At 33.5% G+C, this 25808-nt stretch overlaps 3 protein-coding genes across 7 annotated transcripts; all 3 read left to right on the top strand.

Annotated features, from left to right (window-relative positions):
* Positions 1-4625: 4625 nt before the first annotated feature.
* On the top strand, positions 4626-5536 carry LOC106444550 (dirigent protein 7). The gene has a single exon (XM_013886005.3). The coding sequence runs from the start codon at positions 4758-4760 to the stop codon at positions 5316-5318; it is 561 nt and encodes a 186-aa protein (XP_013741459.1). The 5' UTR covers positions 4626-4757; the 3' UTR covers positions 5319-5536.
* Positions 5537-7218: 1682 nt separating this feature from the next.
* Positions 7219-11208, top strand: LOC106440609 (casein kinase 1-like protein HD16). The gene is made up of 16 exons (XM_013882322.3): positions 7219-7828; positions 7899-8027; positions 8097-8170; positions 8284-8353; positions 8442-8497; positions 8578-8649; positions 8834-8928; positions 9006-9075; positions 9173-9302; positions 9391-9609; positions 9698-9840; positions 10023-10197; positions 10287-10377; positions 10499-10656; positions 10750-10938; positions 11038-11208. The coding sequence occupies exons 1-16, from the start codon at positions 7481-7483 to the stop codon at positions 11095-11097; spliced, it is 2079 nt and encodes a 692-aa protein (XP_013737776.1). The 5' UTR covers positions 7219-7480; the 3' UTR covers positions 11098-11208.
* Positions 11209-21577: 10369 nt separating this feature from the next.
* Positions 21578-25773, top strand: LOC106440610 (inactive protein kinase SELMODRAFT_444075-like). Of its 5 annotated transcripts, none has more exons than XM_013882324.3 (11): positions 21578-21823; positions 22278-22531; positions 22630-22822; positions 22906-23072; positions 23175-23269; positions 23362-24356; positions 24431-24591; positions 24670-24746; positions 24833-24980; positions 25052-25201; positions 25290-25773. In XM_013882324.3, the coding sequence occupies exons 3-11, from the start codon at positions 22636-22638 to the stop codon at positions 25533-25535; spliced, it is 2226 nt and encodes a 741-aa protein (XP_013737778.2). In that variant the 5' UTR covers positions 21578-21823; positions 22278-22531; positions 22630-22635; the 3' UTR covers positions 25536-25773. The 5 variants fall into 5 exon arrangements, with proteins under 5 accessions (XP_013737778.2, XP_013737780.2, XP_048613093.1 ...); XM_013882326.3 differs by having other exon boundaries at positions 22278-22538; XM_048757137.1 differs by lacking the exon at positions 21578-21823 and adding an exon at positions 21857-21946.
* Positions 25774-25808: the final 35 nt, after the last annotated feature.

Below are 25808 nucleotides of genomic sequence, written 5' to 3'. Positions count from 1 at the left end.
GTGTTTATCTTGGCTCTTCTTTGATTAGCTGGAAGTCTAAGAAACAAGGAGTTGTTAGCAGAAGCAGTCCATAAGCTGAGTACCAGAGCCTTGCTATGGTCACTTGTGAGCTGATTTGGTTACAATAGATTCTCTGTGATTTGTTTGTAACTGTTACAGGTCCTGCTAAACTGTATTGTGATAACAAGTCAGCGATCCATATTGCAACTAATCCGGTCTTCCACGAACGGACAAAGCATATAGAGATAGACTGCCACACCTCATGATCAGATCAAAGCAGAGATGACCTTTATACAGAATGAAAGAAAACAAAACAGAAAGCTAAAGAATCGCATTTGAGCAGTGGAAGTGTTATCGGCTATGATCTGGAAATTGTGGGTGAACCTTTGGAATTGGATACTTCAATGTTCAATCTCTTTTCTTTGCGTGTAGGATAAACCGTTTTATGACCTATGAAGATGTGATATGTTGCTTGAGTCTAGATGCGCACTTGGCTCATCAATCAGATAGATATCTGCTGGCTTCCCGAGGCATAAAATAATGAAAACCCTCTGCCTCTCTCCACCTGAAAGTTTATTTACCGCTTGATCCAACAACGCTTCAATCTGAAGCGATCTCATTGCATCTGACACAAACTAAGGATGTTTATATGCATCATGTAACAATTGTCTTAGTGCTGTACACTCGCGCTTCCAATCATATCCTTGCGGTTTGTACGACACATTAAACTCTGGCATACACCCTCTTCACGTGGGAATGCATCTACCTGCATGAGGATACTAGTTTTATTCCTTCAAATTCTAACCAAAACAATGGAGATATAAAACAAAGATGAGAACTCTTCCAACTCCGGAAGAATTTTGTTTCCCCAATACCGTTCTCCCCCAGCATTACAATAATCTGTGAATTCCTTCCATCACATCCAGCTTGAAATCTCTCATTTTCTTACTCATGTTAATTAGGGTATTTGTATCTTCCATAGGACTTTCACTTTCTAGTCGCTCCTTTGTGGAGTATCAGACACCTTAAAAGGAAACAACAACTAACATATCAGTCACAGATTCTCTAGTGAGAGGTGCGGCTAGTATGAAATCCCGGTTTACTTAATTGTTATGTTCGGTTAAGTCTCCTTTAGCTTAACCGGATTCATATATATATGAGAACCAAATGTACATGTTGACTAACAAGAATAACAAACTTTTCTCATCTTTTTCACTCTCTCAACGCGATCTCGAAGCTCGAATCTCCATCTTCATCATCTTTGATTTTGAGTTCAATAATACAAAATATTTCTCAAGTTATGATATAAAAGACCATAATCTTGACATGTGGTTTTCATTTTGGGTTTGATTAAGCAGAGATGACATTTATATAGAATGAAAGAAAACAAAACAGAAAGCTAAAGAATCGCATTTGAGCAGTGGAAGTGTTATCGGCTATGATCTGGAAATTGTGGGTGAACCTTTGGAATTGGATACTTCAATGTTCAATCTCTTTTCTTTGCGTGTAGGATAAACCGTTTTATGACCTATGAAGATGTGATATGTTGCTTGAGTCTAGATGCGCACTTGGCTCATCAATCAGATAGATATCTGCTGGCTTCCCGAGGCATAAAGTAATGAAAACCCTCTGCCTCTCTCCACCTGAAATTTTATTTACCGCTTGATCCAACAACGCTTCAATCTGAAGCGATCTCATTGCATCTGACACAAACTAAGGATGTTTATATGCATCATGTAACAATTGTCTTAGTGCTGTACATTCACGCTTCCAATCATATCCTTGCGGTTTGTACGACACATTAAACTCTGGCATACACCCTTCACGTGGGAATGCATCTACCTGCATGAGGATACTAGTTTTATTCCTTCAAATTCTAACCAAAACAATGGAGAGATGAAACAAAGATGAGAACTCTTCCAACTCCGGAAGAATTTTGTTTCCCCAATACCGTTCTCCCCCAGCATTACAATAATCTGTGAATTCCTTCCATCACATCCAGCTTGAAATCTCCCATTTTCTTACTCATGTTAATTAGGGTATTTGTATCTTCCATAGGACTTTCACTTTCTAGTCGCTCCTTTGTGGAGTATCAGACACCTTAAAAGGAAACAACAACTAACCTATCAGTCACAGATTCTCTAGTGGGAGGTGTGTTAGAACCCATTGTCAGGGAGGTGCGCTAAATGTCATTGCCACCATTAGAAAAGCTCTATTGGGAGGTGCGTTAAATGTCATCGATGATGATTCCCTTATGATCTCTCTTTCCCATGAAACATCTTCAACCTTTGATCATAATTCTTCTTCCGTTTCAAACTAATTTTGGGTTACATTATTCTAGGCTTTCAGTAGATGAGTACTTATCTTGGGTTCAGATTATATTTCACGTTGTATTTTTTTATTAGAGAGAGCTACATTTTATTTAGTGTAAACATAGAAAAATTCACAACTCGTGACAGCAACTAAAAGTACACCAACCACTTTGATCATGACCACCAAACCATCTATCATCACCATATAACGCGTTGATTAAAAAAAGACTTGGAAGTATGAACTAGACCCGAAGACCATAAGGACAGGAAAAGGTCGATACACCGAATTAACAAAAAAAATATACATTAGTAACCAGTCGTACACTGCCACGTTGGTCATCATTATTAGTTGGTCAACAAAGATCCAAGTAAATATGACAAATTGCTCAAAATAATAACATGTTGGGAGGGAATAATTAACAAGTCTACGATCGTTGTAAGAGTTTCAACACTAACATATTATGAGCAAGATAAAACGACAATGGATACTTTCCACCTCTTCACCAAGTATTATTGTAGAAGTGCTTAACCCTAGATGAATAACTCAAATGAAATTTAATTTTACCTAATGATCTTTGGACAATCATTAGTTCAGATTTGTTTTGTTTCTAAACCTAAGAGAAAAAACTAAAATTAATCAACTCTTAACTTAACATCCTTAAAATCAATTTTTTAGATAATTAGTTCGATAGAGACAAAATAACAATATTGGCTGCTTCATACGACTTTTCTTTCTTTTCCCCCTCCAGCGAATACGAATCATGGCGCAAATCTCTATAATATTATTTGAGAAGTCAATTTTTTATGTGTCGCGCTCACGTTAATTCTCACGATGGTTAATTACACTGATATCTTTAATGAATTAAAAAAAATACATTTAAATACTATTATTGAATTTTTAATTTAGTTTCCTTTTTAATATTTTCCAAATAACATATATAATAAAAACGAAACATTTATAAGTTAAAAACGAAAATATATGTATATATATAATATAATTTCATTAAACATTTATAAAGTTAAAAAAAACAAAAATATATGTATATATATAATATGATTTCATTAAAAAAAGAAAGTTCACAAAATAAAAATATTCCATTTAAATATTATTTTTAAATAACATAAAATATACTTTTTAAGTAATAAAATATTTTTTTATATCTATATTTTCTTAGATGAAAATATTTATTTGCATATAGTGTGATTTCATAAAACAACATTCACACACATAATCTTGATATTAAAAACACACATAATCTTGATATTAGGAAAAAAAATTATTTCTTTTAAAACATAATTTTAAACAATACAAAAATATATATTTTCAAAGTAACAGAAATAGTTTTTTATATATCTATCTATTTTCTTACATGATTACATAAAACAATTAAGTAACATACACTTCATATTTTTGGTAGCTCATGTATTAGTTACTTATGTATGTAACTTCATATTGATCATCGCTTTATTTTCTGATATATTTTTTTGAAAAAAATCAACATATAATTTGATAAATATTATGAAACTACATGCACATTTAAACGATAGATAAAATTAATTTGATTTTACTTAATGATGATAAAAAATAATTGTACTTCATTTTGAAATAGAAAGAATATATGTAACTCAATATACTAACAACATGAGTGACTCGACTAATTCAATATCTAAAATCATAGATTTAACTACAATAAGAATAAATAATTTTATAATAATAAATAATTTTATACATGTAAATTAGAGGATGACTCAAAACATATTAATAAATGAAAATAAAATATTAACCAACTGTTATAATTTAGTTCTTTTGTAAAATTTATATATATGCATGAGATTGTAGAATATTATCGTTATATTAATTTATGTAATTTGGAATCAGACACTTTGGTTTATTTTATATTTCATTCTAAGCACAATATATTTTAAGTTATACATCAACTTCCTTAAATATATTTACATATATAAGACAACAACAAATATAAATCCAAATAATAAAATTAATCTTAATTTTAATATATTTAAAATAAAAATATTATAGTTGAATTCAGAGAAATAGATGCAATCTAATATACCTAAGTGATAATTAAATCGACTGTGAAAAATAACAAAACCGACTAGATATAACATATCTAAAATCATATGTCTAATGAAAGTAATATAATGTTATTAATATAAATTTTGCATACAAATTATAAGTTAATTTAAAATTAAAAATAAATAGCAATCAATTATTATAGTATATTTATTTTATAAATATTATATCCGTGCATGAGCACGGGAAAATCACCTACTAAAAATAAAATAATGATTCCGCCCATGTTTATATTAATACAATACAAAAGCCGTCGTCTTTTTATTCTTTTGGTACTGTTTAGACTGTAATCTATTCTATATATACACAACATATATCAACGAGAAATAAATCTCATACAAAAATCCTCACATATGGCAAAGCTCATCCTCATCATCGCCTTCAAACTCCTCCTTCTCGCAGCCGTTGTCTCCGCCGGAAAAGGCGATGACTTTGCGAAAGTCATTGACCGGAAACTCCTAGGCCTCCATAAAGAGAAACTCACTTTCTTCCGTGTCTACTGGCACGACATCCAAAGCGGCTCAAACCCTACCTCGGTCGTGCTGAGACCTCCTCTCTCCAACTCATCCTTCTTTGGAGCCGTCACTGTGATCGATAACCGGTTAACCACGGGGGTCCCGGTGAACTCGACTTTGGTAGGCCAGGCCCAAGGGATATACGCTGCGGTGGGACAGCACGACTCGTCTGCGCTTATGGTTATGAACTTTGCGTTCAAGACAGGGAAGTATAACGGAAGTACGATCTCGATACTTGGTCGAAACGAGGTGTTGACGAAGGTTAGGGAGATGCCAGTGATTGGAGGAAGTGGACTGTTCCGGTTCGCTAGAGGTTATGTCGAGGCTAGGACTATGTGGTTTGATCAAAAGACAGGAGATGCTACCGTTGAGTATAGCTGTTACGTCATGCACTACTAGCTAGCTTAATATAATTGTGTTTGCATTTTTGTTTATTGTGATTGTCTTTACTTCAGGAACATTTTGCTATTAACGAGTGCTGGTTGTTGTTTGGCGTTTGTTGCATGTCACGTTGTGTGGTCTGATCGTTGAGAGGGGGTAACTTAATTAATTATATGTTTTATAGTATATTGTAATGGGTTTTATTTCATTTACAAAATAAAAAGTGGGTGTTTCTACATGAAACAGACCATATTTTGGGTCAAAACAAGTGGCATGCAGGCTCTATATTTCGTATCAAATGATTTGAGAATCATTAATTAATTAGTGATTACATTATTCAGGTTTGTTATACTAAACAAACAGAATGATTAGCCTAGGCCTGGACACGGATCGGATATCCAGGTTTTTGAAGGTATTTGTGATTTGCTTCGTATGTCACGAATATCTAATTTTTTGATTTGCTTTGCTTCAGAAAAATACGGATATTCGAAAAAACGGATATCCGGAAAATAAATAGATATTTGCGGATATTTACGAATACTTACGGATATCTCATATGTTTTGGTTAATACAAATAATCTAAAAAATTTGACACAAAATTTGTTTTGTAAAATATTTTTTGCATGATATATATGATAAAAATTAGAAGAAGTAGTGAATCTACATATTTTGTAAATTTTTTTTAACTTAGTTAACAATTATAATAACACAAAACTTAAGAAAAAAATTATAATTATCATAAATATGTTCTCTTCCTTTTATGTAATACTTTTATATAAGTAATAATGTGAATATAATTTATCAAATCATATGTTAGAATAATAATTATATAATTTTATACATTAAAAACTTTAAATATAATCAAGAGATACATGTATTTATATATTGCCGGATCGGATCGGATATTCCTTCCCAAAATTTTAATATTTGTGATTTGCTTCGATTTTAACGGATATTGATTTTTAGTAATTGCTTTGATTCGAAAGTTTACGGATATCCGAAATTTTCGGATCGAATCGAAACGAATAACGAATCGAATCAAATTTAACGGATAAAATGTCCATCCCTAGATTAGCCCAATCACTTGATAATCAAAACATTAGAACATAAATATTTTGTTGTCTTTGGAGAATTCTGACGAAGAGACGTTAATATATATATATATATATATTTTAGCTATGTACTGTATATACTTTTGTTTGAAAAAATAAAATGGCAATTTTTCTAAATAGATCATTTTCAAGTTTTGATCACAAAAATAGACCACAAAGAGGAAAATGACCAAAATGTTTCATTTAAAAGGTAAAATGACCCTAATACGCTAGATATATAAAAAATAAAAAAAAAATTAAGAAAATAATTAAAAAATAATTTTTTTGGTAGTTTTAGATTATATGTTTTCAAATTCGAATTTTTTTATAAAATTTTTTCGAATTTTTTTCGAATTCTTTTTTTTCAAATTTTCTTTTTGTAATTCGAAAATACTTTTTGAAACTATTTTTAAAATTTTTATTTTCAAATTTTTAATATTTATTTTTTATTTTATAAAATTTTAAATCTCAATTTCAAATCTCCACCCCTTACCTCTTTAATGAAACATTTTGGTCATTTTGATCCTTAGAGTCTATATTTATGACAGAAACTTTTTTAGTGCTATCCGAGAGTATTTTCTAAAATAAAATTACTCAGAACAGTAAAATATCTATTCAAAATAATCACATTTTATTTCATAACAAAAAACGTGAACGGTTGTTTGCATGAACCGCCGCATGTCACGGACTCACGGACAGCAGTATTAATTTTTGTTAATTTATTTCTCATAAAAGGAAATTTAATAGTCTTTTTGACGAAAAAGGAAAGATAATTAATTCATTTCCTGTTGACAAAAAAACATCAATTCATTTCCCTTTTTTGTTTGCTTCTTTCCGAAAGAGAGACTCGTAATATCTGACGTGGCATAAATACCGCATTTTCCACATCGCCCTCTCTCCATAACATTTTCTCTTCATCGCAAACTTCCCTAATCTCGCCCAAAATCAAAAAAAAATCTCATCGGAAAATCGATCTCCGATTATACATCAAATCGCTTTCCAAATCCGAAATGAGCAAGGCCTTCGTCTTGGGAGGACTATAATGATCGGACTCTCGGTGTCCCGTCTCGATTGCATGGGGTTTGAGCTATGCCTGAGCTTCGCCGTCGAGTCCGCCGTGGCCGTGTCCCCGACGCTTTAGCTCCGAATCAACAGCCTGCGGATAAGAATCAGAGGAAGAGTAACGGAAAAGCGGTTGCCGTCGGAGTTACAGAGAGGCCGAGGACGAGATTGGCGGCGAGGAGATTGAAAGAGGAAGATAAGGTGATACTTCAGGAGAATCTGAAGGATAGCGATAAGAAGAAGGGTAAAGAGGTTGTGGTTGAAGAAGAAGAAGAAGAAGAGAAGGAAGTTATGGCGATTGGTAACGATAGTGGTGGCTCTAACAAGGCGGCGGCTCAGGAAGAAGAAGGAAACACTGCTCCTTTCCCTGAAAGGGTAAAACTTTTTCGGAGATAGTCTGTTAATGTATAGTTTTGGTGTAATGACTAACGATTCTGTCTCTTAGGTTCAAGTTGGAGGATCACCGCTTTATAAGGTTGAGAGGAAGCTGGGGAAGGGTGGTTTTGGTCAAGTGTTCGTAGGACGTCGTATTAGTGGTGGTAATGATCGTAGTGCAGGAGCTAGCATCTTGGAGGTAATGCAATGCAACTCTGTCTGTCTTTTTACTGTGGCGGTTGTCTCACATCTCTAATTTCTCTTGTAGGTTGCTCTGAAGTTTGAGCATCGAAGCAGCAAGGGTTGCAACTATGGTCCTCCACATGAGTGGCAGGTGTACAAGTGGGTGTTCGTTTCTCTTAGTCTTTCTTACTATTTTTATAAAGAGATTGGATTTTTAAGGTAATTCCTTGATTGATATGTGAAATTAACATATTTTTTGTTGTTGTGATCAGTACGTTGGGTGGCAGCCATGGAGTACCTAGAGTGCACTTCAAAGGGAGACAAGGAGACTATTATATTATGGTACTGGATCCCCCTTCTCTTCTCTTCTCTCCTTTCTGCTTTTCTCGTGCAGTATGATTGATTGTTGATGCTTTTTTTTTAACCTTAGGTAATGGACATACTCGGGCCTAGCTTGTGGGATATATGGAATACTTCAGGGCAAGCGTGAGTCTCCATTACACAACCTTAGAGATTTCTTATCACTTGGTTCATTATTTTTTCACAATATTTTCCCGTCTTAGCAGAATGTCCTCGGAAATGGTAGCTTGCATTGCAGTTGAATCACTGTCCATCCTTGAAAAGATGCATGCTAAAGGGTTTGTACTTGAACTTCTTTTTTGTTTTTCTAGTTATATTGGTTGCCCAACGTTTCTTCTTATATCTATTTTGAGCGTCGGTATCTCTAAGTTTGTATGTTTAATCTCTGTTTCGGTATCTCTAAGTTTGTATGTTTAATCTCTGCTAACAAGCTTAACAAGTTTTGATTTGCTTTGGTTTCAGTTATGTGCATGGAGATGTTAAGCCAGAAAATTTCTTACTCGGGCAGCCTTCCACGTCTCAAGAGAAAAAGCTGTTTCTTGTTGATTTGGGACTAGGTTAGTTGATTTCAATATCTCTGTGATTTTTTCCTTGTACTTATTTACCTTTCTCATCTTTTTAACTAACTTTGCAGCAACAAAGTGGAGAGAAGGAGGTGGTAACGGACAACATGTTGAATATGACCAACGTCCCGATATGTTTAGGTAATGATTTAATCTTCCAACTGTTACCTAGTTCTGATTTTTATATTCACTCTTACTCTTTTATTGAATATTTCTCTGCTTAATTTTTTTTTTGTAGGGGGACAGTTAGATACGCAAGTGCACATGCTCACTTGGGGAGAACTGCTAGCAGAAGGGATGATCTCGAATCATTGGCATATACACTGATCTTCCTTCACCGAGGTAGATTGCCATGGCAAGGATATCAGGTAGTGCAGACGTATCTTTTTGTTTTGTAAAATGATGTTCTTAGCGTGCTTCTTTCTCTGCTAATCCTTTCTCTTGCTCAATTTTCAGGGAGATAACAAGTCATTCCTCGTTTGCAAAAAGAAGATGGCAACATCGCCGGATATGCTTTGTTGTTTCTGTCCCGCTCCTTTCAAGCAATTTCTTGAGATCGTGGTAAATATGAAATTTGACGAGGAACCTAACTATGGGAAGTTAGTATCTCTGTTTCAAGAACTCTTGGGGGAAAACCCGGCAATTAGGCCTATTAACACGGAGGGTGCTCAAAAGGTGACGTTTTCATGCTGTACATCTTTACTTTTTTCCTATTATTCATATTAGAGTTGTTGTTTGATGTCTTGTATTTTTCTTGTGCTAGATCATTTTTCAAGTTGGACAGAAGCGAGGTAGGTTGAGCATTGGGGAAGAAGAAGAAGATGCCCCTAGGAAAAAAGTCCGTCTAGGAGTCCCTGCAACACAATGGATATCGATTTACAATGCCAGGCAACCAATGAAGCAGAGGTAACCAAAAAGTTTATGGTTAATTTATACAGTCAGTTAACTTGCAAGTGTCCTTGATCTATCCGCTGCCTCCAGTGAGAAGTCAAAGTCTCCAACTGAGTCTGCGTTTGCGACTTTATTCTTAGCTTCAATGTATCTGCAGTAAAAACAATTTGAGATTAATAATCTACTTGTGCAACCAGGTACCATTATAATGTAGCTGATTCAAGGCTGGCACAGCATATCGAGAGAGGTATCGCAGATGGTTTGTTAATAAGCTGTGTATCATCATGTTCGAATCTATGGGCATTAATAATGGATGCTGGAACTGGCTTCACAAACCAAGTCTACGAACTTTCTCCTGTCTTCTTGCATAAGGTTGGTCCAGTGCTTCTCTGTTGATTATTCTTAGGTCTTTGTTCTGTTCAAGATGATATTATGTGAGAGTAAACTCTGTTCTGTCTCAGGAATGGATAATGGAACAGTGGGAGAAGAATTACTACATAAGTTCTATTGCTGGTGCAACCAATGGAAGCTCCTTAGTTGTCATGTCAAAAGGTATATACTTATTTCCTGCTTTCATTAAAACTTTTATATGTTTTCTTCGTGAATGTATTTTAATTATGGATGTTTGCTAATAACTATGGCTATGTTTTGTTTTAAATTTGGGTTTTTGAAGGTACGCAGTATTCACAGCAGTCTTACAAAGTAAGTGATTCATTCCCATTCAAGTGGATAAACAAGAAGTGGAGAGAAGGCTTCCATGTAACCTCTATGGCAACAGCTGGGAGTCGATGGGGTGTTGTTATGTCCCGCAATTCTGGTTACAGTGAGCAGGTTAGATGAGATAACTTCTTAATCTTCCTTCGCTTTTTGATTTATCGTTTTGATTTCTGGTTCATAAAGTCTCCAATTTATCTCTCTTTGCAGGTTGTGGAACTGGATTTTCTGTATCCGAGTGAAGGCGTCCACAGGCGTTGGGATGGTGGATACAGAATTACATCAACCGCAGCAACAACTGATCAAGCTGCTCTAATTTTAAGCATCCCACGGCGTAGACTGGCTGATGAGACGCAAGAGACATTGCGTACCTCTCAGTTCCCTAGCACACATGTCAAGGTGAGTAGAGATTACTCAAATCTCCTAAGACTTTTTTTGGTTCTCCTTTCCCATTAACAATACCTGAGATGTTGTGTATTGTGTTTTTATCTAATGCAGGAAAAATGGGGAAAGAATCTCTACCTGGCATCTTTAAGCTATGGCCGAACTGTCTCTTGAAATTCACTGAAAAAATGTATTCGAAATTGAACGACTCTCTATTGTGTTTTTGTTCAGTTGAATTGTGAATCGAAAGATTTGGTATTGTACTGTATTTACATTTTAGCTACACTGTTCCGAGGCTGCTCAACTAAAAATGATACGGATAAAAGCTAATAAGCTATTTACCCAAAATAATAATAAAATTCTCTTCGGTGAAAATATAGTTAAATAAAAATTGTGTATTTACATACAAAACCCTCTGTTTAAAATATAGTTAAATAAAAATTGTGTTTTTATCATACTAGGTTCTAAAAATCGGTCTAGGTCTCCTCCTAGGCAGAAAAAAATCTGATTTATACTGATTTATATGATTCAAATTGGTTTAAACTGTTCTAAATCGGTTAAAATTGGTTAAAATCAATCTTAAATTGTCTATGTATGTTAGATAAATCAATAATATTATTACAAATCTACAAATTTGTCTACTTTCTTATGTTTTGTATTTCTAATTTTGATAATTCATCACAATAATTTTATAATTAAACTTAAAAACTAAAATATGTTATACAAATGTATAACATATATAAAATAAATCAACAATTTGCTAACGCCTAGGTCTCGCTTAGGCTCCGAATAATCCGTCTAGTCGTTAGTACTCTATAAAGCGCATAGTTACCACCTAGAGATTTTTAGAACATTGCTATAAACCATTTTTTTTATTTTCCTAAATTGTTTCGAATACCAGTAGTAACTAATGTGGGGGTAAAAAGAACTCATCAACTTAGGAAAACATTAATTCCCTGTTTTCTTTCTTGATAACAAGGTGGTGTCGCAGAGCCTAGTTCACTGCTTAAGGGAAAAAAAAAACAAGTTGGTGTTGCTAGAAAACATTGATTCCCTGTTTCATTGTTTGTATACACTATGTGATGGGGGTTAGTATAGAATCTGAACCTCTCTCTCGATAAGTAGAGAGTTACAAAATACTCAAAAAGAAAGTAACTGAAACCCTTGGTTGGTTGTGGAGTAAGGTAGAATGCGTTATTGACTTTTCAAGCAAACCAATCTTCTTCTCCCTCCTTTAATAGCTCTTCCATTTTCTCCAACTCCACAATCCGTTCCAATCAGCTTTACTTCCATGATTCGTTCGTTTAGCAAAATTTTCCAAGCTAGTATAATACTTGTCGATATCTTCACACTTGAGCATAAGCAGATTCTTCCCAAGGAGTCAACAAGGATCAGGCACCGGCAATTGAGCGAAATGAATATCAGACTAGTCTTTATTCATGGGTTTTACTCACTTTTATCTAGAGGCTCTCTTCTTTGTCTGTTTGTTTTACATGCATGAATCTCTCAGAGTGTTTGTTTGTTATTCTCTGCCTGGTATAATGCTTGGTCGATTTCTTCACACTTGAGCAAATAAAAGTGAATAAACCCGATGAAAAAAAAGGCTAAACTTTTTGCTCTGTTCTCGGCTCCCGGATCCTGTCCCCGGCGTGACTCCTCATGACAGTAGAAAAGAATCTGAGACAAAACAACTTCTTCCTTGATACCCCTCAACATAAGTTCCCTAGAAACAAAAAATATTACACACTGTACTAAGCCAAAATAATTCATAAACAGGAAGGATGCAAGGACAGTAATCAGATAAACCGTAGACAGATGAAACAGACACACACACACAGACTCAAGTAACCATTTGTATATTTCTCGAACGCCTAGAATCTATTGATCTTTATTGTAAAAATCTTGAATTCTCCCATTGGTAGATTTCAAGTTCGAGCTACATATTGTTATCCTTACTGGGATATTGATTGTTGCAAAAGATTGCTTACCAATTTTATATGTAGTTCTAATAATTCTTTGGTATTTAGTTAGATTTTGTTAACTAGAAATAATCCATTTCCGCATGGTCTAAAAGGATATCCAGTAATAGGTACTATGAAACTAGCGAATCGGTTGAATCATCATGGTTTGGCCGAGTTAGCCAGGCACTACAGTGGTCTCTTACACGTTCAAATGGGTAGAATCTATATTCTAGCCGCTTCAACAGCTGAGATGGCCCGATAAATTCTTCAGGTAAGTGGTTTTCTAAAGTTTATATATTGTTTGAAAATTTACATATTCTTCTAAGCATTTAGATAGGATATCAGTGAATTTCTAAATTTTTGGAACACAACTTTCATTTCAAACGTTCAGTTACGTTAGGTTCATGGATACTTAATATCATTCTCGGAGTATCATCGGGTTGTTACTTAATACTAAACCATGGGAAGATATTAATGTAGAGCATTACAATTGTGTATACAAGATTGATATATTAAGGTATAGTAATGTATAGTATTACAACTGTATTCTGTATATATAAAATTTGATTAATGTTCATTGATGATTTTACACTATAAATTTTTATAAGGTTCAAGTCATATAAAAATGTGATTTACAAGAAATTTCAATATATAAAACTGTCATGTGTCTAGATTATTATAAGATGATTTGTGGTGTAAGTATGATTTATTGTGGTGCAAATAGAGCCATCATACGTGAATTTACGCATATGACAAATAAAATTGTTAGTTCTAGAATTGTTTTTACTATAATAAACTAGGATAAAAGAGAATTTATACGAAAATTATTTAAAAAATATTATATGGAAAAATAAAATTTATATTCTTAAACGAATTAATATTTTTGGCTCTTAAACAATCTTAAGAAAAAAAATTTGTTAATTATGTAATTTGTTTACTAATGAGCTGATCTCATTTTTAAAAATATTTTAGGTCAAAAAATCACTTATCGCATAAGAACATAACGTTTAGGCCGAAGAATCACAGGCCTACTATTTGGTTACAATGAGACTATGTCAGTTCGGTTTTATATCATGATTTAGCAATTTAAAATTTAATTATGGTTATGAGAAGTTTACGTTCATGTACCAATCCTATCTATCTTCAATATTTTTCTCATTTTGTTAGTTTTTTTCATTTTAGTTATTGTTCAATATAAATATTGATTTTTGAGTTTATTCTCATTTCGTTATTTTGTTTTGGCCTCAGATTTAGAAAATATTTAAGACTTCAAATTATTAAAGAGATACATACTTAGGTTAAGATTCGCGCCTTGTGCAGAATAAATATTTTATATTTATTACTTATTTTATGTTTTTCTGCAAATTATGAAATAATAAAATAATTATTATATATTAAATAACTAAGAAATCAGTTACTATTATGTAATAAATTGGCGTGCGCATATAAATCAAACGACGTTCTTGTTTATTTGCAATAATTTTAGGGTAAATAAGTCAAAACAATCAATCTTATATATCGTATATGATATATAATTAAATTTAAATGATATTAACATAGATATATAGTATACTTTTAATATGGATATTTATTAAATGAGGTTTCTACTCATATGATTTTATGATTATTTGCATATTTGTGTAACAAAATTTTACACCAACGATTTTTTTTAATGTGGAATGTTTAGTGGTTTCAATAATTTATAATCATTTAAAAAAAAACAATGAAGATTTCAAAATTAAAATATTAACTTTTCAATATATATTCAACGCATATATCAAAATATAAGTATGTATTTTCGTATGATGTATAGTTTAATTTAAACGATATGATATATATATATATATATATATATATATATTAACATAAACACCTATTAAAATAAAATTATTTATTCATATGATTTTATAATCATTGTATCTTATTATAGAAAAAAAAAATAAACTTTGATCACAAAAGTTTATGTGATACTTTTAATTGTTTTAGTAATTTATGCTCGTTTTGAAAATTTTAAAATACAACATATACAACAAAAAAATGGGCAATTCTCTCAAATATCCATTTTTAAGTTTTTGTCACCAAAATAGCCCTCAAGAAAGAAAATGACCAAAATAGCCCCTTTTATTTTGAAATTTTTAATATTTATTTTTTAAATTTTGAATCTCTATTCCCAAAACCCCACCCCTTAACTATAAACCCTAATTCTAGATTATTTAATCCTAGGGTAAAAATACATGTTTATCCTTTAATAAAACTTATTTTGGTCATTTTCTTCATTGAATGCTATTTTTGTGACAAAAACTTTAAAATGGCTATTCTAGGGAATTTCTCAAAAAAAATCTAAAATTCTATTATTTGATTATGTAATTGTGTAATTTATTTTAATAATAAATAATTAAACAAAAATGATAGAAAATATACAAATTGTTAGCAAATCTTTATTATTTAAAATCATTAATTGTCATATATATTTTAATCACATTAGGTAATTCCGTAAGTTTTATTTAAGAAAATAATATATAATAATTTCAATTTGATAAATGAATAATCCATAATTGACATACTATATAATATATCATTCCATAACAATTTAATTTTGGACTAACAAAATTTTCAATTGATTCTCAAACCACCACGTAAGGAAAATTAACATTTCAATTACGGGACAACTCAGCATGACACTTTTTTAATTAGTACAATTACAGATTATAATTTTTTAAATGTTTCTCTATTAATATAGTGGGAATTAGTTTTTAATAACAAATTTGAAGGATGAATGGAGGTACGTTACATGTCATTATTGGCATAACCAAACCGGCCCATCATACACAAAGTGGTGTAATGTTGAAGGTAGAGAGCATGCAAATTTAATAACGTAGGGTCATTGTCTCCTCACTTCATCACATAATGAAAAAATGACATCTCGATCGATTCGTATTATATCTCACATGGCCCTTCCATTTCTCTACTCACATGTCATCTATCTTGTGATCCCAATTCTGGGAGAAATCAGACATAAAGATCTTAAATCTTATCCATGCTACGGTCAATCTCTTCGATATGTTGGGATAAATAAAAAGTTTAAAGTAAATAACAACGGTTAAAACTCTGCGGCTTCGATTAGAACATAGGATTTCTAACCATTTGTGTCTACACGCATATACATCCTATATGATGATTGGATTGGACCAGGTGTGTTTATGTAATGACTGTTGGATAGGATACTTGTGTAAAGTGTAATATTTATTATCATGTGCGGAAGTTGGAAGCATAATTGTAATGACTGTTGGATAGGATACCTTTTTCATGCTAATTGTTGTACACTTTGGACCTGCTTGGCTAAGAACAAAGTAGAAGCGCGAAAATGGCATGTAGTGGACCACCATTTTTCATTGTTCATGCAGTAGTTTTACATCATGATCTGTTCATCAGACCACGTTAGCATGTGTGTGTGTAAGTATATCGTGACGCTACTGAACCATTTAAAGCACATCCATAAGAAACTCTTTAAGGTTATTAAACAAAAAAATATTATCTTTTTTTTGGACAACAAATATTCTCTCTATTTCAAATTTTATGATATTTTGGGTAAAATCACAAAAATTAAGAAATATACATACTGTATACAAAAAATGATGTTTTTTTCTTTGTATACAAAAATGATATTTTACCTTTAATTAATGCATTTTGATTTAAAACCAAAATATAAATATAAAATATTATTGATAAAACTTTATTGGGAAGCAAATAAAAAAAAGTATCTTTTCAAAAAAAAAAAAAGTCAAAGTATATATTTAATTTTTGTTAATATGTGAGTAAATCTTGAAACATCGATCTTTTAAATCCAGAAGTAATATGTTTTTCTAAAAAACAGCATTAACTAAAACTAATTCAGCCAAATATCTAAATAACTAACAAACACCATTAGTCATGTCAATTTTAAATAAAGCTAAAATAAATATAACTATCAAAATACTACACATTTTTAAACATCAAAAACTCTTCAAACATTATACATTTTGGAATGGAGAGAGTAATTAAATTTGAAATTGTATGTAAATGCTTTTAGTATGATAATTGTTTTTTTAATTTAAATTTTTAGTTCTAATGTTGTCTAAATACAGGTTATCTTTATTTTTGTAAATTGGTTATATACATTTTTGTTGTTTCAAAAAAAGGGTTATATATATATTTTTGAACTGAGGTTAAATAGATGTTCTTTTTTGTGCAACTGAATAGATGATATTTAAACCAAAAAAAAAAAAAAAAAAAACTGAATAGATGTTCTTGCCATTTTAGTTGACGAAGACCCGAAAATGAATTTCGGAGGTACATGGTACTGTGCACAAAACAAATTAAAAATAAAGAGGTGGTACATGGTACAATAATTAATTACACTTACATTTATTTATTGGTTTTTGCTCAAAATGATAATAAATGTATGTTACCGTTCTGAAGAACTTAAATGCATTTTTTCCTCGGAATTGAAGAATCCATTAGAAAAATTAATACGCAACCTTGAAAGAAGAACAAAAACACACAGTTTTAATGACGGAAGAGACAATTCATGAGCCAGTATCATTATGAAAAGTGAAAACACACAATTACAGAATCCTGGTTGCTAGTGTTTCAGTTTGAAAAAATTACATCTTGTCTTTGAAAATACACTAATAGACAAATCTTGCTGGTCACATATTTGTTATGGGTTATTTCTTCATACTACTCACCACCACCTCGACTCTTGTTACACTGTTTTCTATTACATAAACGCGTCATGCATTAATTGAGATAATGTTAAAAAAAACTTTTTTTTTCTGTCTCTCTTTTTCTTATTTCTTCCTTCTTTTTTTCGAGAGATATAAAGATGTTTCCTCTGACTTTTATGTAAAACTTTCTTCTATTTCTTTTTTAATTTCCCAAAAAATCACAAAGCTTAATAGATTTGAGCTGACTTTTACTTCTCTTAAACTTTTAATTTGTTTAATTATCATCTTGTTTAACAAGCATCCCCAATTGTAGTAATGGCTAGAAGAAATTCTATTAAAGATTTGCTGGTTTTGTTAAGCGATTTTTCTTTTGCTTTCTGAAACATCTTTTTTTTTCTTAATTGTGTTGGTCATGGAGAGCTTCTTGGACATATGCATTATGAGTAAAGCGTCGTAGATGGTTATGTCGAGAGGAGGAGATGGTGGTGGATATAATGGAGGTAGAAGACGTGAGAGTGAGGGATACAGAGGTTGAGGTGGTGGTGGTTATGGATACATAAGTTGTGGATACGGAGGTGGTGGTCGTGATGGCGGTGGATACTAGAGTGGAAGTTGCGGTGGTTATCATATTGTGGTCGATACAGTGGTGGTGGTGGTGGTTAGTCGAGAGGAGGAGAAAGTGGAAGTTACGAGGATAGAGGATGCGAAGTAGAAACTATGGTAGAAAAATGAAGAAAGAGAAAACTACTCTCTCCGTTTTATATTGTAAGTAGTTTTAGCAAAAAATGTTTGTTTCATAATATAAGTAGTTTTTATATTTCAATGCATATTTTTTTTTTTTGGATATTGTGTAACCAATAAAATAATGCTAGTTTTTTTATAATAGGTTGAGTTTATTAATTAAATACTAGTTTTTACAAAAGCAACAATTTCTTAATATTAGTGATTTTAATTAAAACTACTTACAATATGGAACAGAGTGAGTAATAAAAAATAACAAAGTCTTGTTTTTTTTAACAACAAATAAGGGATTTGCTTTAAGTCATGTGAAGGGTAAATATGAGAAAAGAACACTCGGTTACATGAATTATGTCTAGCAAATATGATGTGTCTAATTGTGTAATGAAAAAGACAAAAGTGTCTAATCGTGTAACTCACTCAATTGTTCTGTGCGTTGCAAAAATACACTAAACTATTAGTGTCCCAATACAACCGATGGGTCGCTAGCAACATAGGTTACGAGCTAGGCGATTAAATTTAGGGTCATTGTATCTAAACAATTATGTACGATCAATTAACTAAGTAGCCATACAATATACTAATAACGAATGCGACAAAACAATGTATTACGTCTTGTTAATACATGCATGTAAATTGTTTAAAAAAATTCCCTAGCAACTGTTGGGTCGCTCGCAACATAGGTTACGAGCTAGGCGATTAAATTCAGGGTCATTGTCTCTAAACAACTTATGTACGATCAATTAATTAAGTAGACATACAATATAATAACGAATGCGACAAAACAGTGCATTACGTCTTATTAATACGTGCATGTAAATTCCTAAAGAAAAATTTCCCGCACGATGCACTCTGTTTAATTAACCCATATTGCAAAAAGTTGCTATGTCATTACGGACAATATCCCCGCACAAACTATAGAACTTTATTATTTGATAATGTATTAAATTATTAATAATGTAAGTCGAGGACTCGAGGAACAGGAAACAATGTACTGCTTCGAAGTGTGTTAAGCAGACTTTGTTCTGTATAAAAATAATAATCAAATGTGTTTGTTTGCTACTTAGAAAGTATAAATTTTCTGTTTTTACTATGAGAGTTGAGTAATAACCGGTGGCTAATTATTAACATTAGATTAGTAAAGTTAATTGTCTTTGCGTACATCATACATACTTATTCCGGCACCTACCCCGAGCTAAATGTCGTTTCTGTAGAGGCTATTATTCTTTCACATTCTTAAGTATTATTAGTTCGTGAATTCTACAGTAATGTCTGTAGTTGGTTTAATATATTATACAATAATGTATATAGTTGTTGACCCAAAAAACATTACAATATAGTAGTAATATGTGGGTGGTAGTGTGACAGGAGGAGGCTGACTGAAGCAGTGACGGCACTGGCCGCCGTTGATGATGTGACCTAAATATAAACAAGTAACGAAACTAATAATATCAGCTAATCAATACACTAATCAGATTCAAACAATAAGCTACATTGAATTATCTTCTAAATGCATTTAAAATCCACAAAGGTATGTAACATGTTCCAACAAATCATTAGAGCAAATAAATGATAGATCAAAGTTATCATTTTTATATCCAGAGATACCGTGGGATCATGCACCGTGGAAATTTTGTTAGAGGACCACAAGATCTATAGATTTTAATATTATTATGAAAATTTTGTAATAAGGAAAAGAATAAAATTGGTGAAATTAGAAAGGTGGTAATGATTAGTGCGATGGTTGGGGTTGGACGGACCCACGATGGATTACTACGTGACACTCGAGTCTGAACTACCTGTGATTGTGCTCTGTTCTATATACTTAACACATATTTTGGACCATTTCCTTTTTTTTTTTTTGAACAAAGCTTAGAAAGGCAATTCACAAAAAATGAGAAATATTTTTGGACCATTTCCTTTTTATTTTGTCTCTTCGCACATTATTATAAATTTTAATTAACTTCCGTATTTTATAATTTCTATATAATCCGATCCAATTTAATCCATGCAAAAGCCAATCACGGTTCTTTTCAAGGAATTTGTTTTTCTTTTGTATAAAGAACAAGCATTGTCTCGATAATTCTAAAAAAAGAGTGTTGTCTCGTTTAAATTTGAACGGTTTGAAATAATAGTTATACTATTGAATCTTAAGATCAACGTAATTGAGTAGTACTAGTATTTGTTTAATCAGACCTGTCGGCTGGGACAACGTACTTGTTTAGAAAACCACGTTTAGGAGACTGCATTTGATTCAAATTTGTCATATACAACGAAGTCGATTCGTTTCCCGAGGTCTGTCATCGAGAGGGTGTTTAGGAGATCTGAAAGATGGTCACAAAGCTACAAAAATTTAAATTCAAACTAAAGAGTCGTTATAACTTATAGATATGTATACGATATACTACTAATTTCTGATAAAGGAGAAAAAAGCGATAAAGAGCACAAAATTGGTTACTTTCAGTTCAAGCAATTTTGGAACAAAAAATAAGCAATCTCAAACTCATGTTATTAATAATACTTGATAAATATCTACAAGCGAAACAAGGTTTTCGGAGACAATTTATAAATCTTATTAATCCCACACAAAAGCTATAGTTTACTTTGTATTAGTAAATATTTTTTTTGAATTTTAACTTTTTAGATTGAGCTCATTCAAAACGGGACCAATGAAGGTAGTCTAAAGGCTTCCCAAAGGGTAAACCAACTGGGACAGACGGTCTATTCATCTCTAACCAGCAGAATGAATTAGACGAACAATCATCCAACCAGTTGATATAATATATAGTCCACAATTATAAACCAACATATATTTGGAACAATAGGGAAAGTTTTTAGAGTTCAATTGCAGGAGTTTGGTCAACCAGGAACTGATAAAATCCACAAGTCCACTTTAGTATCTTAACCAGCTTTCTTAAAATCAGTTTACACGATGTTGAAGTGGTCCATTTGGTAGTAAATCGATCACAAATAAAAACAATTTTAATATACTTTTTTAAAAATCAGCCTATAAGTATTTAAAAAATTAGTGTAGACGCCTGTCTAATCATTAAATCTTTATAACCAAAATGCTCTGGGATTAACTATAACTTTTTAGCCGAAATGATTCAAAATTTCAAACATAATCATACTAGTTTTTTTTTTAAAAAAGCTAAAACATTAAATTGTATATTAAAATGAAAAAAAAACAGCATTGGGAAAGACACAATAGATAACAGTAATAAGCAGAGAGGGGGCTGCCTGCATTATTTAGTAAGACTAGAAAGATAGTTATTTTGTTGTTACTAGAGTTTAGTAGCTAGAGAAAAGGCTTTTAATAAACCCAAAAACCCTAAAAAAAAGAAGAAGAAGCTGTATTTGATTCACATCTTCTTTCTCCTTGGCGGGTTTAGTTATCACCAGTAATTGGATTTCATCTGTAGTGTCCTTCCTGTGCTTTGATAGTGAAAGGAGAGACGAAGCTTGAAGACAGACACACAGTCAATGCTTCTTCTGGTAATTTCATTTTCTCCTAATGTTCTTCCTCTCGTCTGGTCTCACTCTCTCTTTTTTTTTTTTCACTTGTTTGGTTGAATCGTTTTCATGGGCGGTGAAATTCATGAGAGAGAGCTTAGCTTGGTGATTTATTTATCTCTTAGTACTTTTCTGGCAGTTTGCGATAAATAATTAAATGTATCTAATCTCTTGTTTGTCCGTTCTCCTTGGTTTTATCAGTTGAATCGCTGGAAAAATTCCTTCTCATTCTCGTGAAATTCTTTTTTTTTTTTTTTTTAAATATTCATTCGCTTTTAGTTTAAAGTATTTTAATGAAGGATTTTGAGGTTTTAATCTCTAACCGTTTTGATTTTTTTTTTTAATTTCCTTCAGTCTTCTTCTCTCTTTGGTTCTCCAATCACAATCTTCCTGCTTCATTATCGTTTTACTCTTTTTTTTTGTGTGTATTTTACAGGTGGAATTTTGAAGTTGTGGACAGCTTTTGAAAGGGAATCTCCTCGCGTCTTGTCTGCTCGAGTGGATTCCGTTCTTTCAAGTTTAATGTGAATTCATTGGAGGAGGGAGAAAAAAAGTGCAGAGAGAGGAAGAGGTGTTGTTGTCAAGTTTGTGAGTTTTTGTATTCATCTGCAAGGGGAAGAGAGTCTTCTTGGTGGGGGCAGTAGCTAAATAATGCAAAGCTAGAAGAATCCTGTTATCTTCCTGAATCTTGTGAGAAGTACAGTACCTTTTGAATATCGTGTTATAAAGACATACCAAAAGAAACTTTCTTGTATTCTCTTACTCTTTTTCTCTCTCTGCTATTGAAGTCTTAAATGAGTCGTTTACTGAAGCGAGGGAAGCAGGAAAAGCCTCTAGTATCTGATGGGGCTGAGAAGGTTATCGTCGCTGTTAAAGCCTCTAGGGAGATTCCAAAGACAGCTTTGATTTGGGCTTTGACTCATGTCGTTCAGCCTGGGGACTGCATTACCCTCCTCGTTGTTGTCCCTTCTCAAAACTCCGGTGCTTTTTCTTGCCATGGCTTTTGTTTATCTTGCTTTCTCTTTTTTATCCTTTATCTAATTTACTTTCTGATGAATGTGTAGGAAGAAAACTTTGGGGTTTCACTAGGAGTTTCCCTATGTTTGCTGGAGATTGTGCAAGTGGTCACCGCAAACCACATTCTGAAGCTCTTCCAGCGATTAAAAGTGATCTCACTGACACTTGTTCCCAAATGATTCTCCAGCTTCATGATGTCTATGATCCCAATAAGGTTTTGCTCTTATGCCTGACATGTTGTTTAGCTATCATGATACCGTGAAAGCATCACATCTCTCTCATAACTTTTTGTTATGGTTGTTTGTGCTTACTTTAGATAAATGTCAATATTAAGATTGTTTCTGGATCACCCTATGGAGCTGTTGCTGCTGAGTCTAAGAAAGCACAAGCTAATTGGGTCGTCCTAGACAAGTAAGAATCTACTTTCCTTTAGCTTTTGGGTAAAATTAGCAGAACAATTATATTTATTTTCCTAACTTACACTGTGATTTTTTTTTTTACAGACACCTCAAGCAGGAAGAGAAACGGTGTATGGATGAATTGCAATGCAACATTGTGGTGATGAAGCGTTCTCAGGCAAAAGTTCTACGCTTAAATTTGGTTGCTGAGAAAGGCTCTCCTCCTTTACCAACCGGACAAGAAGCAGCATCTGAAAAAGACACAAAGAACACAAAAGGATCGTCAGATTCTAACAGAGAACTACCTGTAACTCCCACTAGCAGCCCTGAGCTGGGGACACCATTCACAAGCACAGAAGCTGGGACTTCATCAGTGTCAAGCTCTGACCCAGGAACTTCACCGTTCTTCACCTTGGGAACGAGTGGGTACATGAAGAAAGATGGAGCATTGGTCATCAAGGAGAACGATGATTCCGCCTCCGAAACAGATAGCGAAAGCCAATCATTAGCGTCAACGAGTATGAGATTCCAGCCGTGGATATCAGAATATGTTAGCACACATCGCCATTCATCCCTAGACGCCGATGACAGGGCTCAAATATCCACTACAAAGGCTTTGCTTGAGAAGTTCTCTAAGCTGGATGTAAAAGCTGGATTGTCCTCTAGCAGCAGGAGTGATCTGGAGTTTAGTGGAAACGTGAGAGATGCTATATCACTCTCTCGGAATGCTCCTCCTGGCCCGCCTCCTCTCTGTTCCATCTGCCAGCACAAGGCCCCGGTGTTTGGGAAACCACCTAGGCTGTTTTCATACGCCGAGCTAGAGCTTGCAACAGGTGGGTTCTCACAGGCTAACTTCTTGGCAGAGGGTGGATATGGATCTGTTCATCGAGGTGTACTACCGGAAGGCCAGGTAGTTGCAGTAAAGCAGCACAAACTGGCGAGTTCTCAAGGAGATGTAGAGTTTTGTTCCGAAGTGGAAGTTCTCAGCTGTGCTCAGCATAGGAACGTTGTTATGCTAATTGGTTTCTGCATTGAAGACAGGAGACGGCTCTTGGTTTATGAGTACATATGCAATGGCTCACTTGACTCCCATCTATACGGTAATGATTCCTAACATTTCCATTTGAGTTTGTGGTAGAGAGAATGTTTTGCTAACTATCAATCTCTTATCCAGGTCGTCAAAGGGAGACACTAGAATGGCCAGCACGGCAAAAGATTGCTGTTGGAGCTGCAAGAGGTCTTCGGTATCTTCATGAAGAGTGCAGAGTTGGTTGTATTGTCCACAGAGACATGCGTCCTAACAACATCCTCATCACTCATGATAACGAGCCACTGGTATTGGTCTTTCATTGTAACAACACATGTTTGTTTCATATGCTCGTTGGTACTAAGACAGCTGTTTAATTCTATCAGGTCGGAGATTTTGGTCTAGCGAGATGGCAGCCTGACGGAGAACTAGGTGTAGAAACACGAGTGATAGGTACCTTCGGGTGAGACAGACAACAATTTAAAGCTATAATATTCGTCCCGAAACTTTAAACTGTTGCTAAAAGGAAAGTATGTTGTGGCTGTGCAGCTATTTAGCTCCAGAGTATGCTCAAAGCGGGCAGATCACAGAGAAAGCGGATGTCTACTCGTTCGGGGTTGTTTTAGTTGAGCTAGTCACAGGCCGCAAAGCCATTGACATTACTATGCCGAAAGGACAGCAATGCCTCACTGAATGGGTAATGAATTCACATTTTAATTATTCAGCAAAAGTAAAATAGTACTGATGCTCGTTTGCTTGTGATCTCAGGCACGTCCACTACTTGAAGAATATGCTGTAGAAGAACTTATAGATCCAAAGCTTGGGGACTGTTTTGTAGAAAGCGAGGTCATTTGTATGCTTCACGCAGCTTCCTTGTGTATACGTAGAGACCCACATTTGAGGCCACGCATGTCTCAGGTAAAACCCTTGCAGTCACACTCTTTATTTTCAGGATGATTCAAAACTTTCTGATGATACTAATAAATGGTCTGGTCAATTCTAAAAGGTGTTGCGTATACTGGAAGGAGATATGATAATGGATGGGAACTACTGCTCAACTCCAGGGTCAGAGGCAGGCAACAGAAGCGGGCGGTTGTGGGCTGATCATTACAGTAGCGGTCAGCTAACAAAAGATGGGTTTGGGTCGGATAGGTTCAGTGAAAGGCTGTCTGTTGAAACGCCAAGACTAGCTTTAAGGGAAAAGGAAAGAGGTCAGAGGTTGGAACTAAACAACCACAAGAAGCAATACTAAGGATTGAGAGAGTAAATCAGATAGCAGTGTCATGAAAAGTTTTAGTTGGTAGGGTAAACAGCCCCTGTTTTCATCAATGTGGTCCAAAGCTGGGAAGAAAGCTTTTTTCTCTGACTCTTTTGTTATTTCTGTTTGTATAGCGGGTAAGATGAAAGAAAAAAACAGTTGCTATATATGTTATCAAGGAACTTGAAATTGTTTTTTGGTAAAAGGAAATGATTACAAAATGACAAAACAAGTAGAGGCTTCAATCTTCTTTTGAATTTGAATTAT

This window comes from Brassica napus, chromosome C5, assembly GCF_020379485.1.
Source record: "Brassica napus cultivar Da-Ae chromosome C5, Da-Ae, whole genome shotgun sequence".
Lineage (NCBI taxonomy): Eukaryota > Viridiplantae > Streptophyta > Magnoliopsida > Brassicales > Brassicaceae > Brassica > Brassica napus.
The sequence above is the reverse complement of the archived record's forward strand: the minus strand, read 5'-3'. Positions and strand labels throughout refer to the sequence as shown.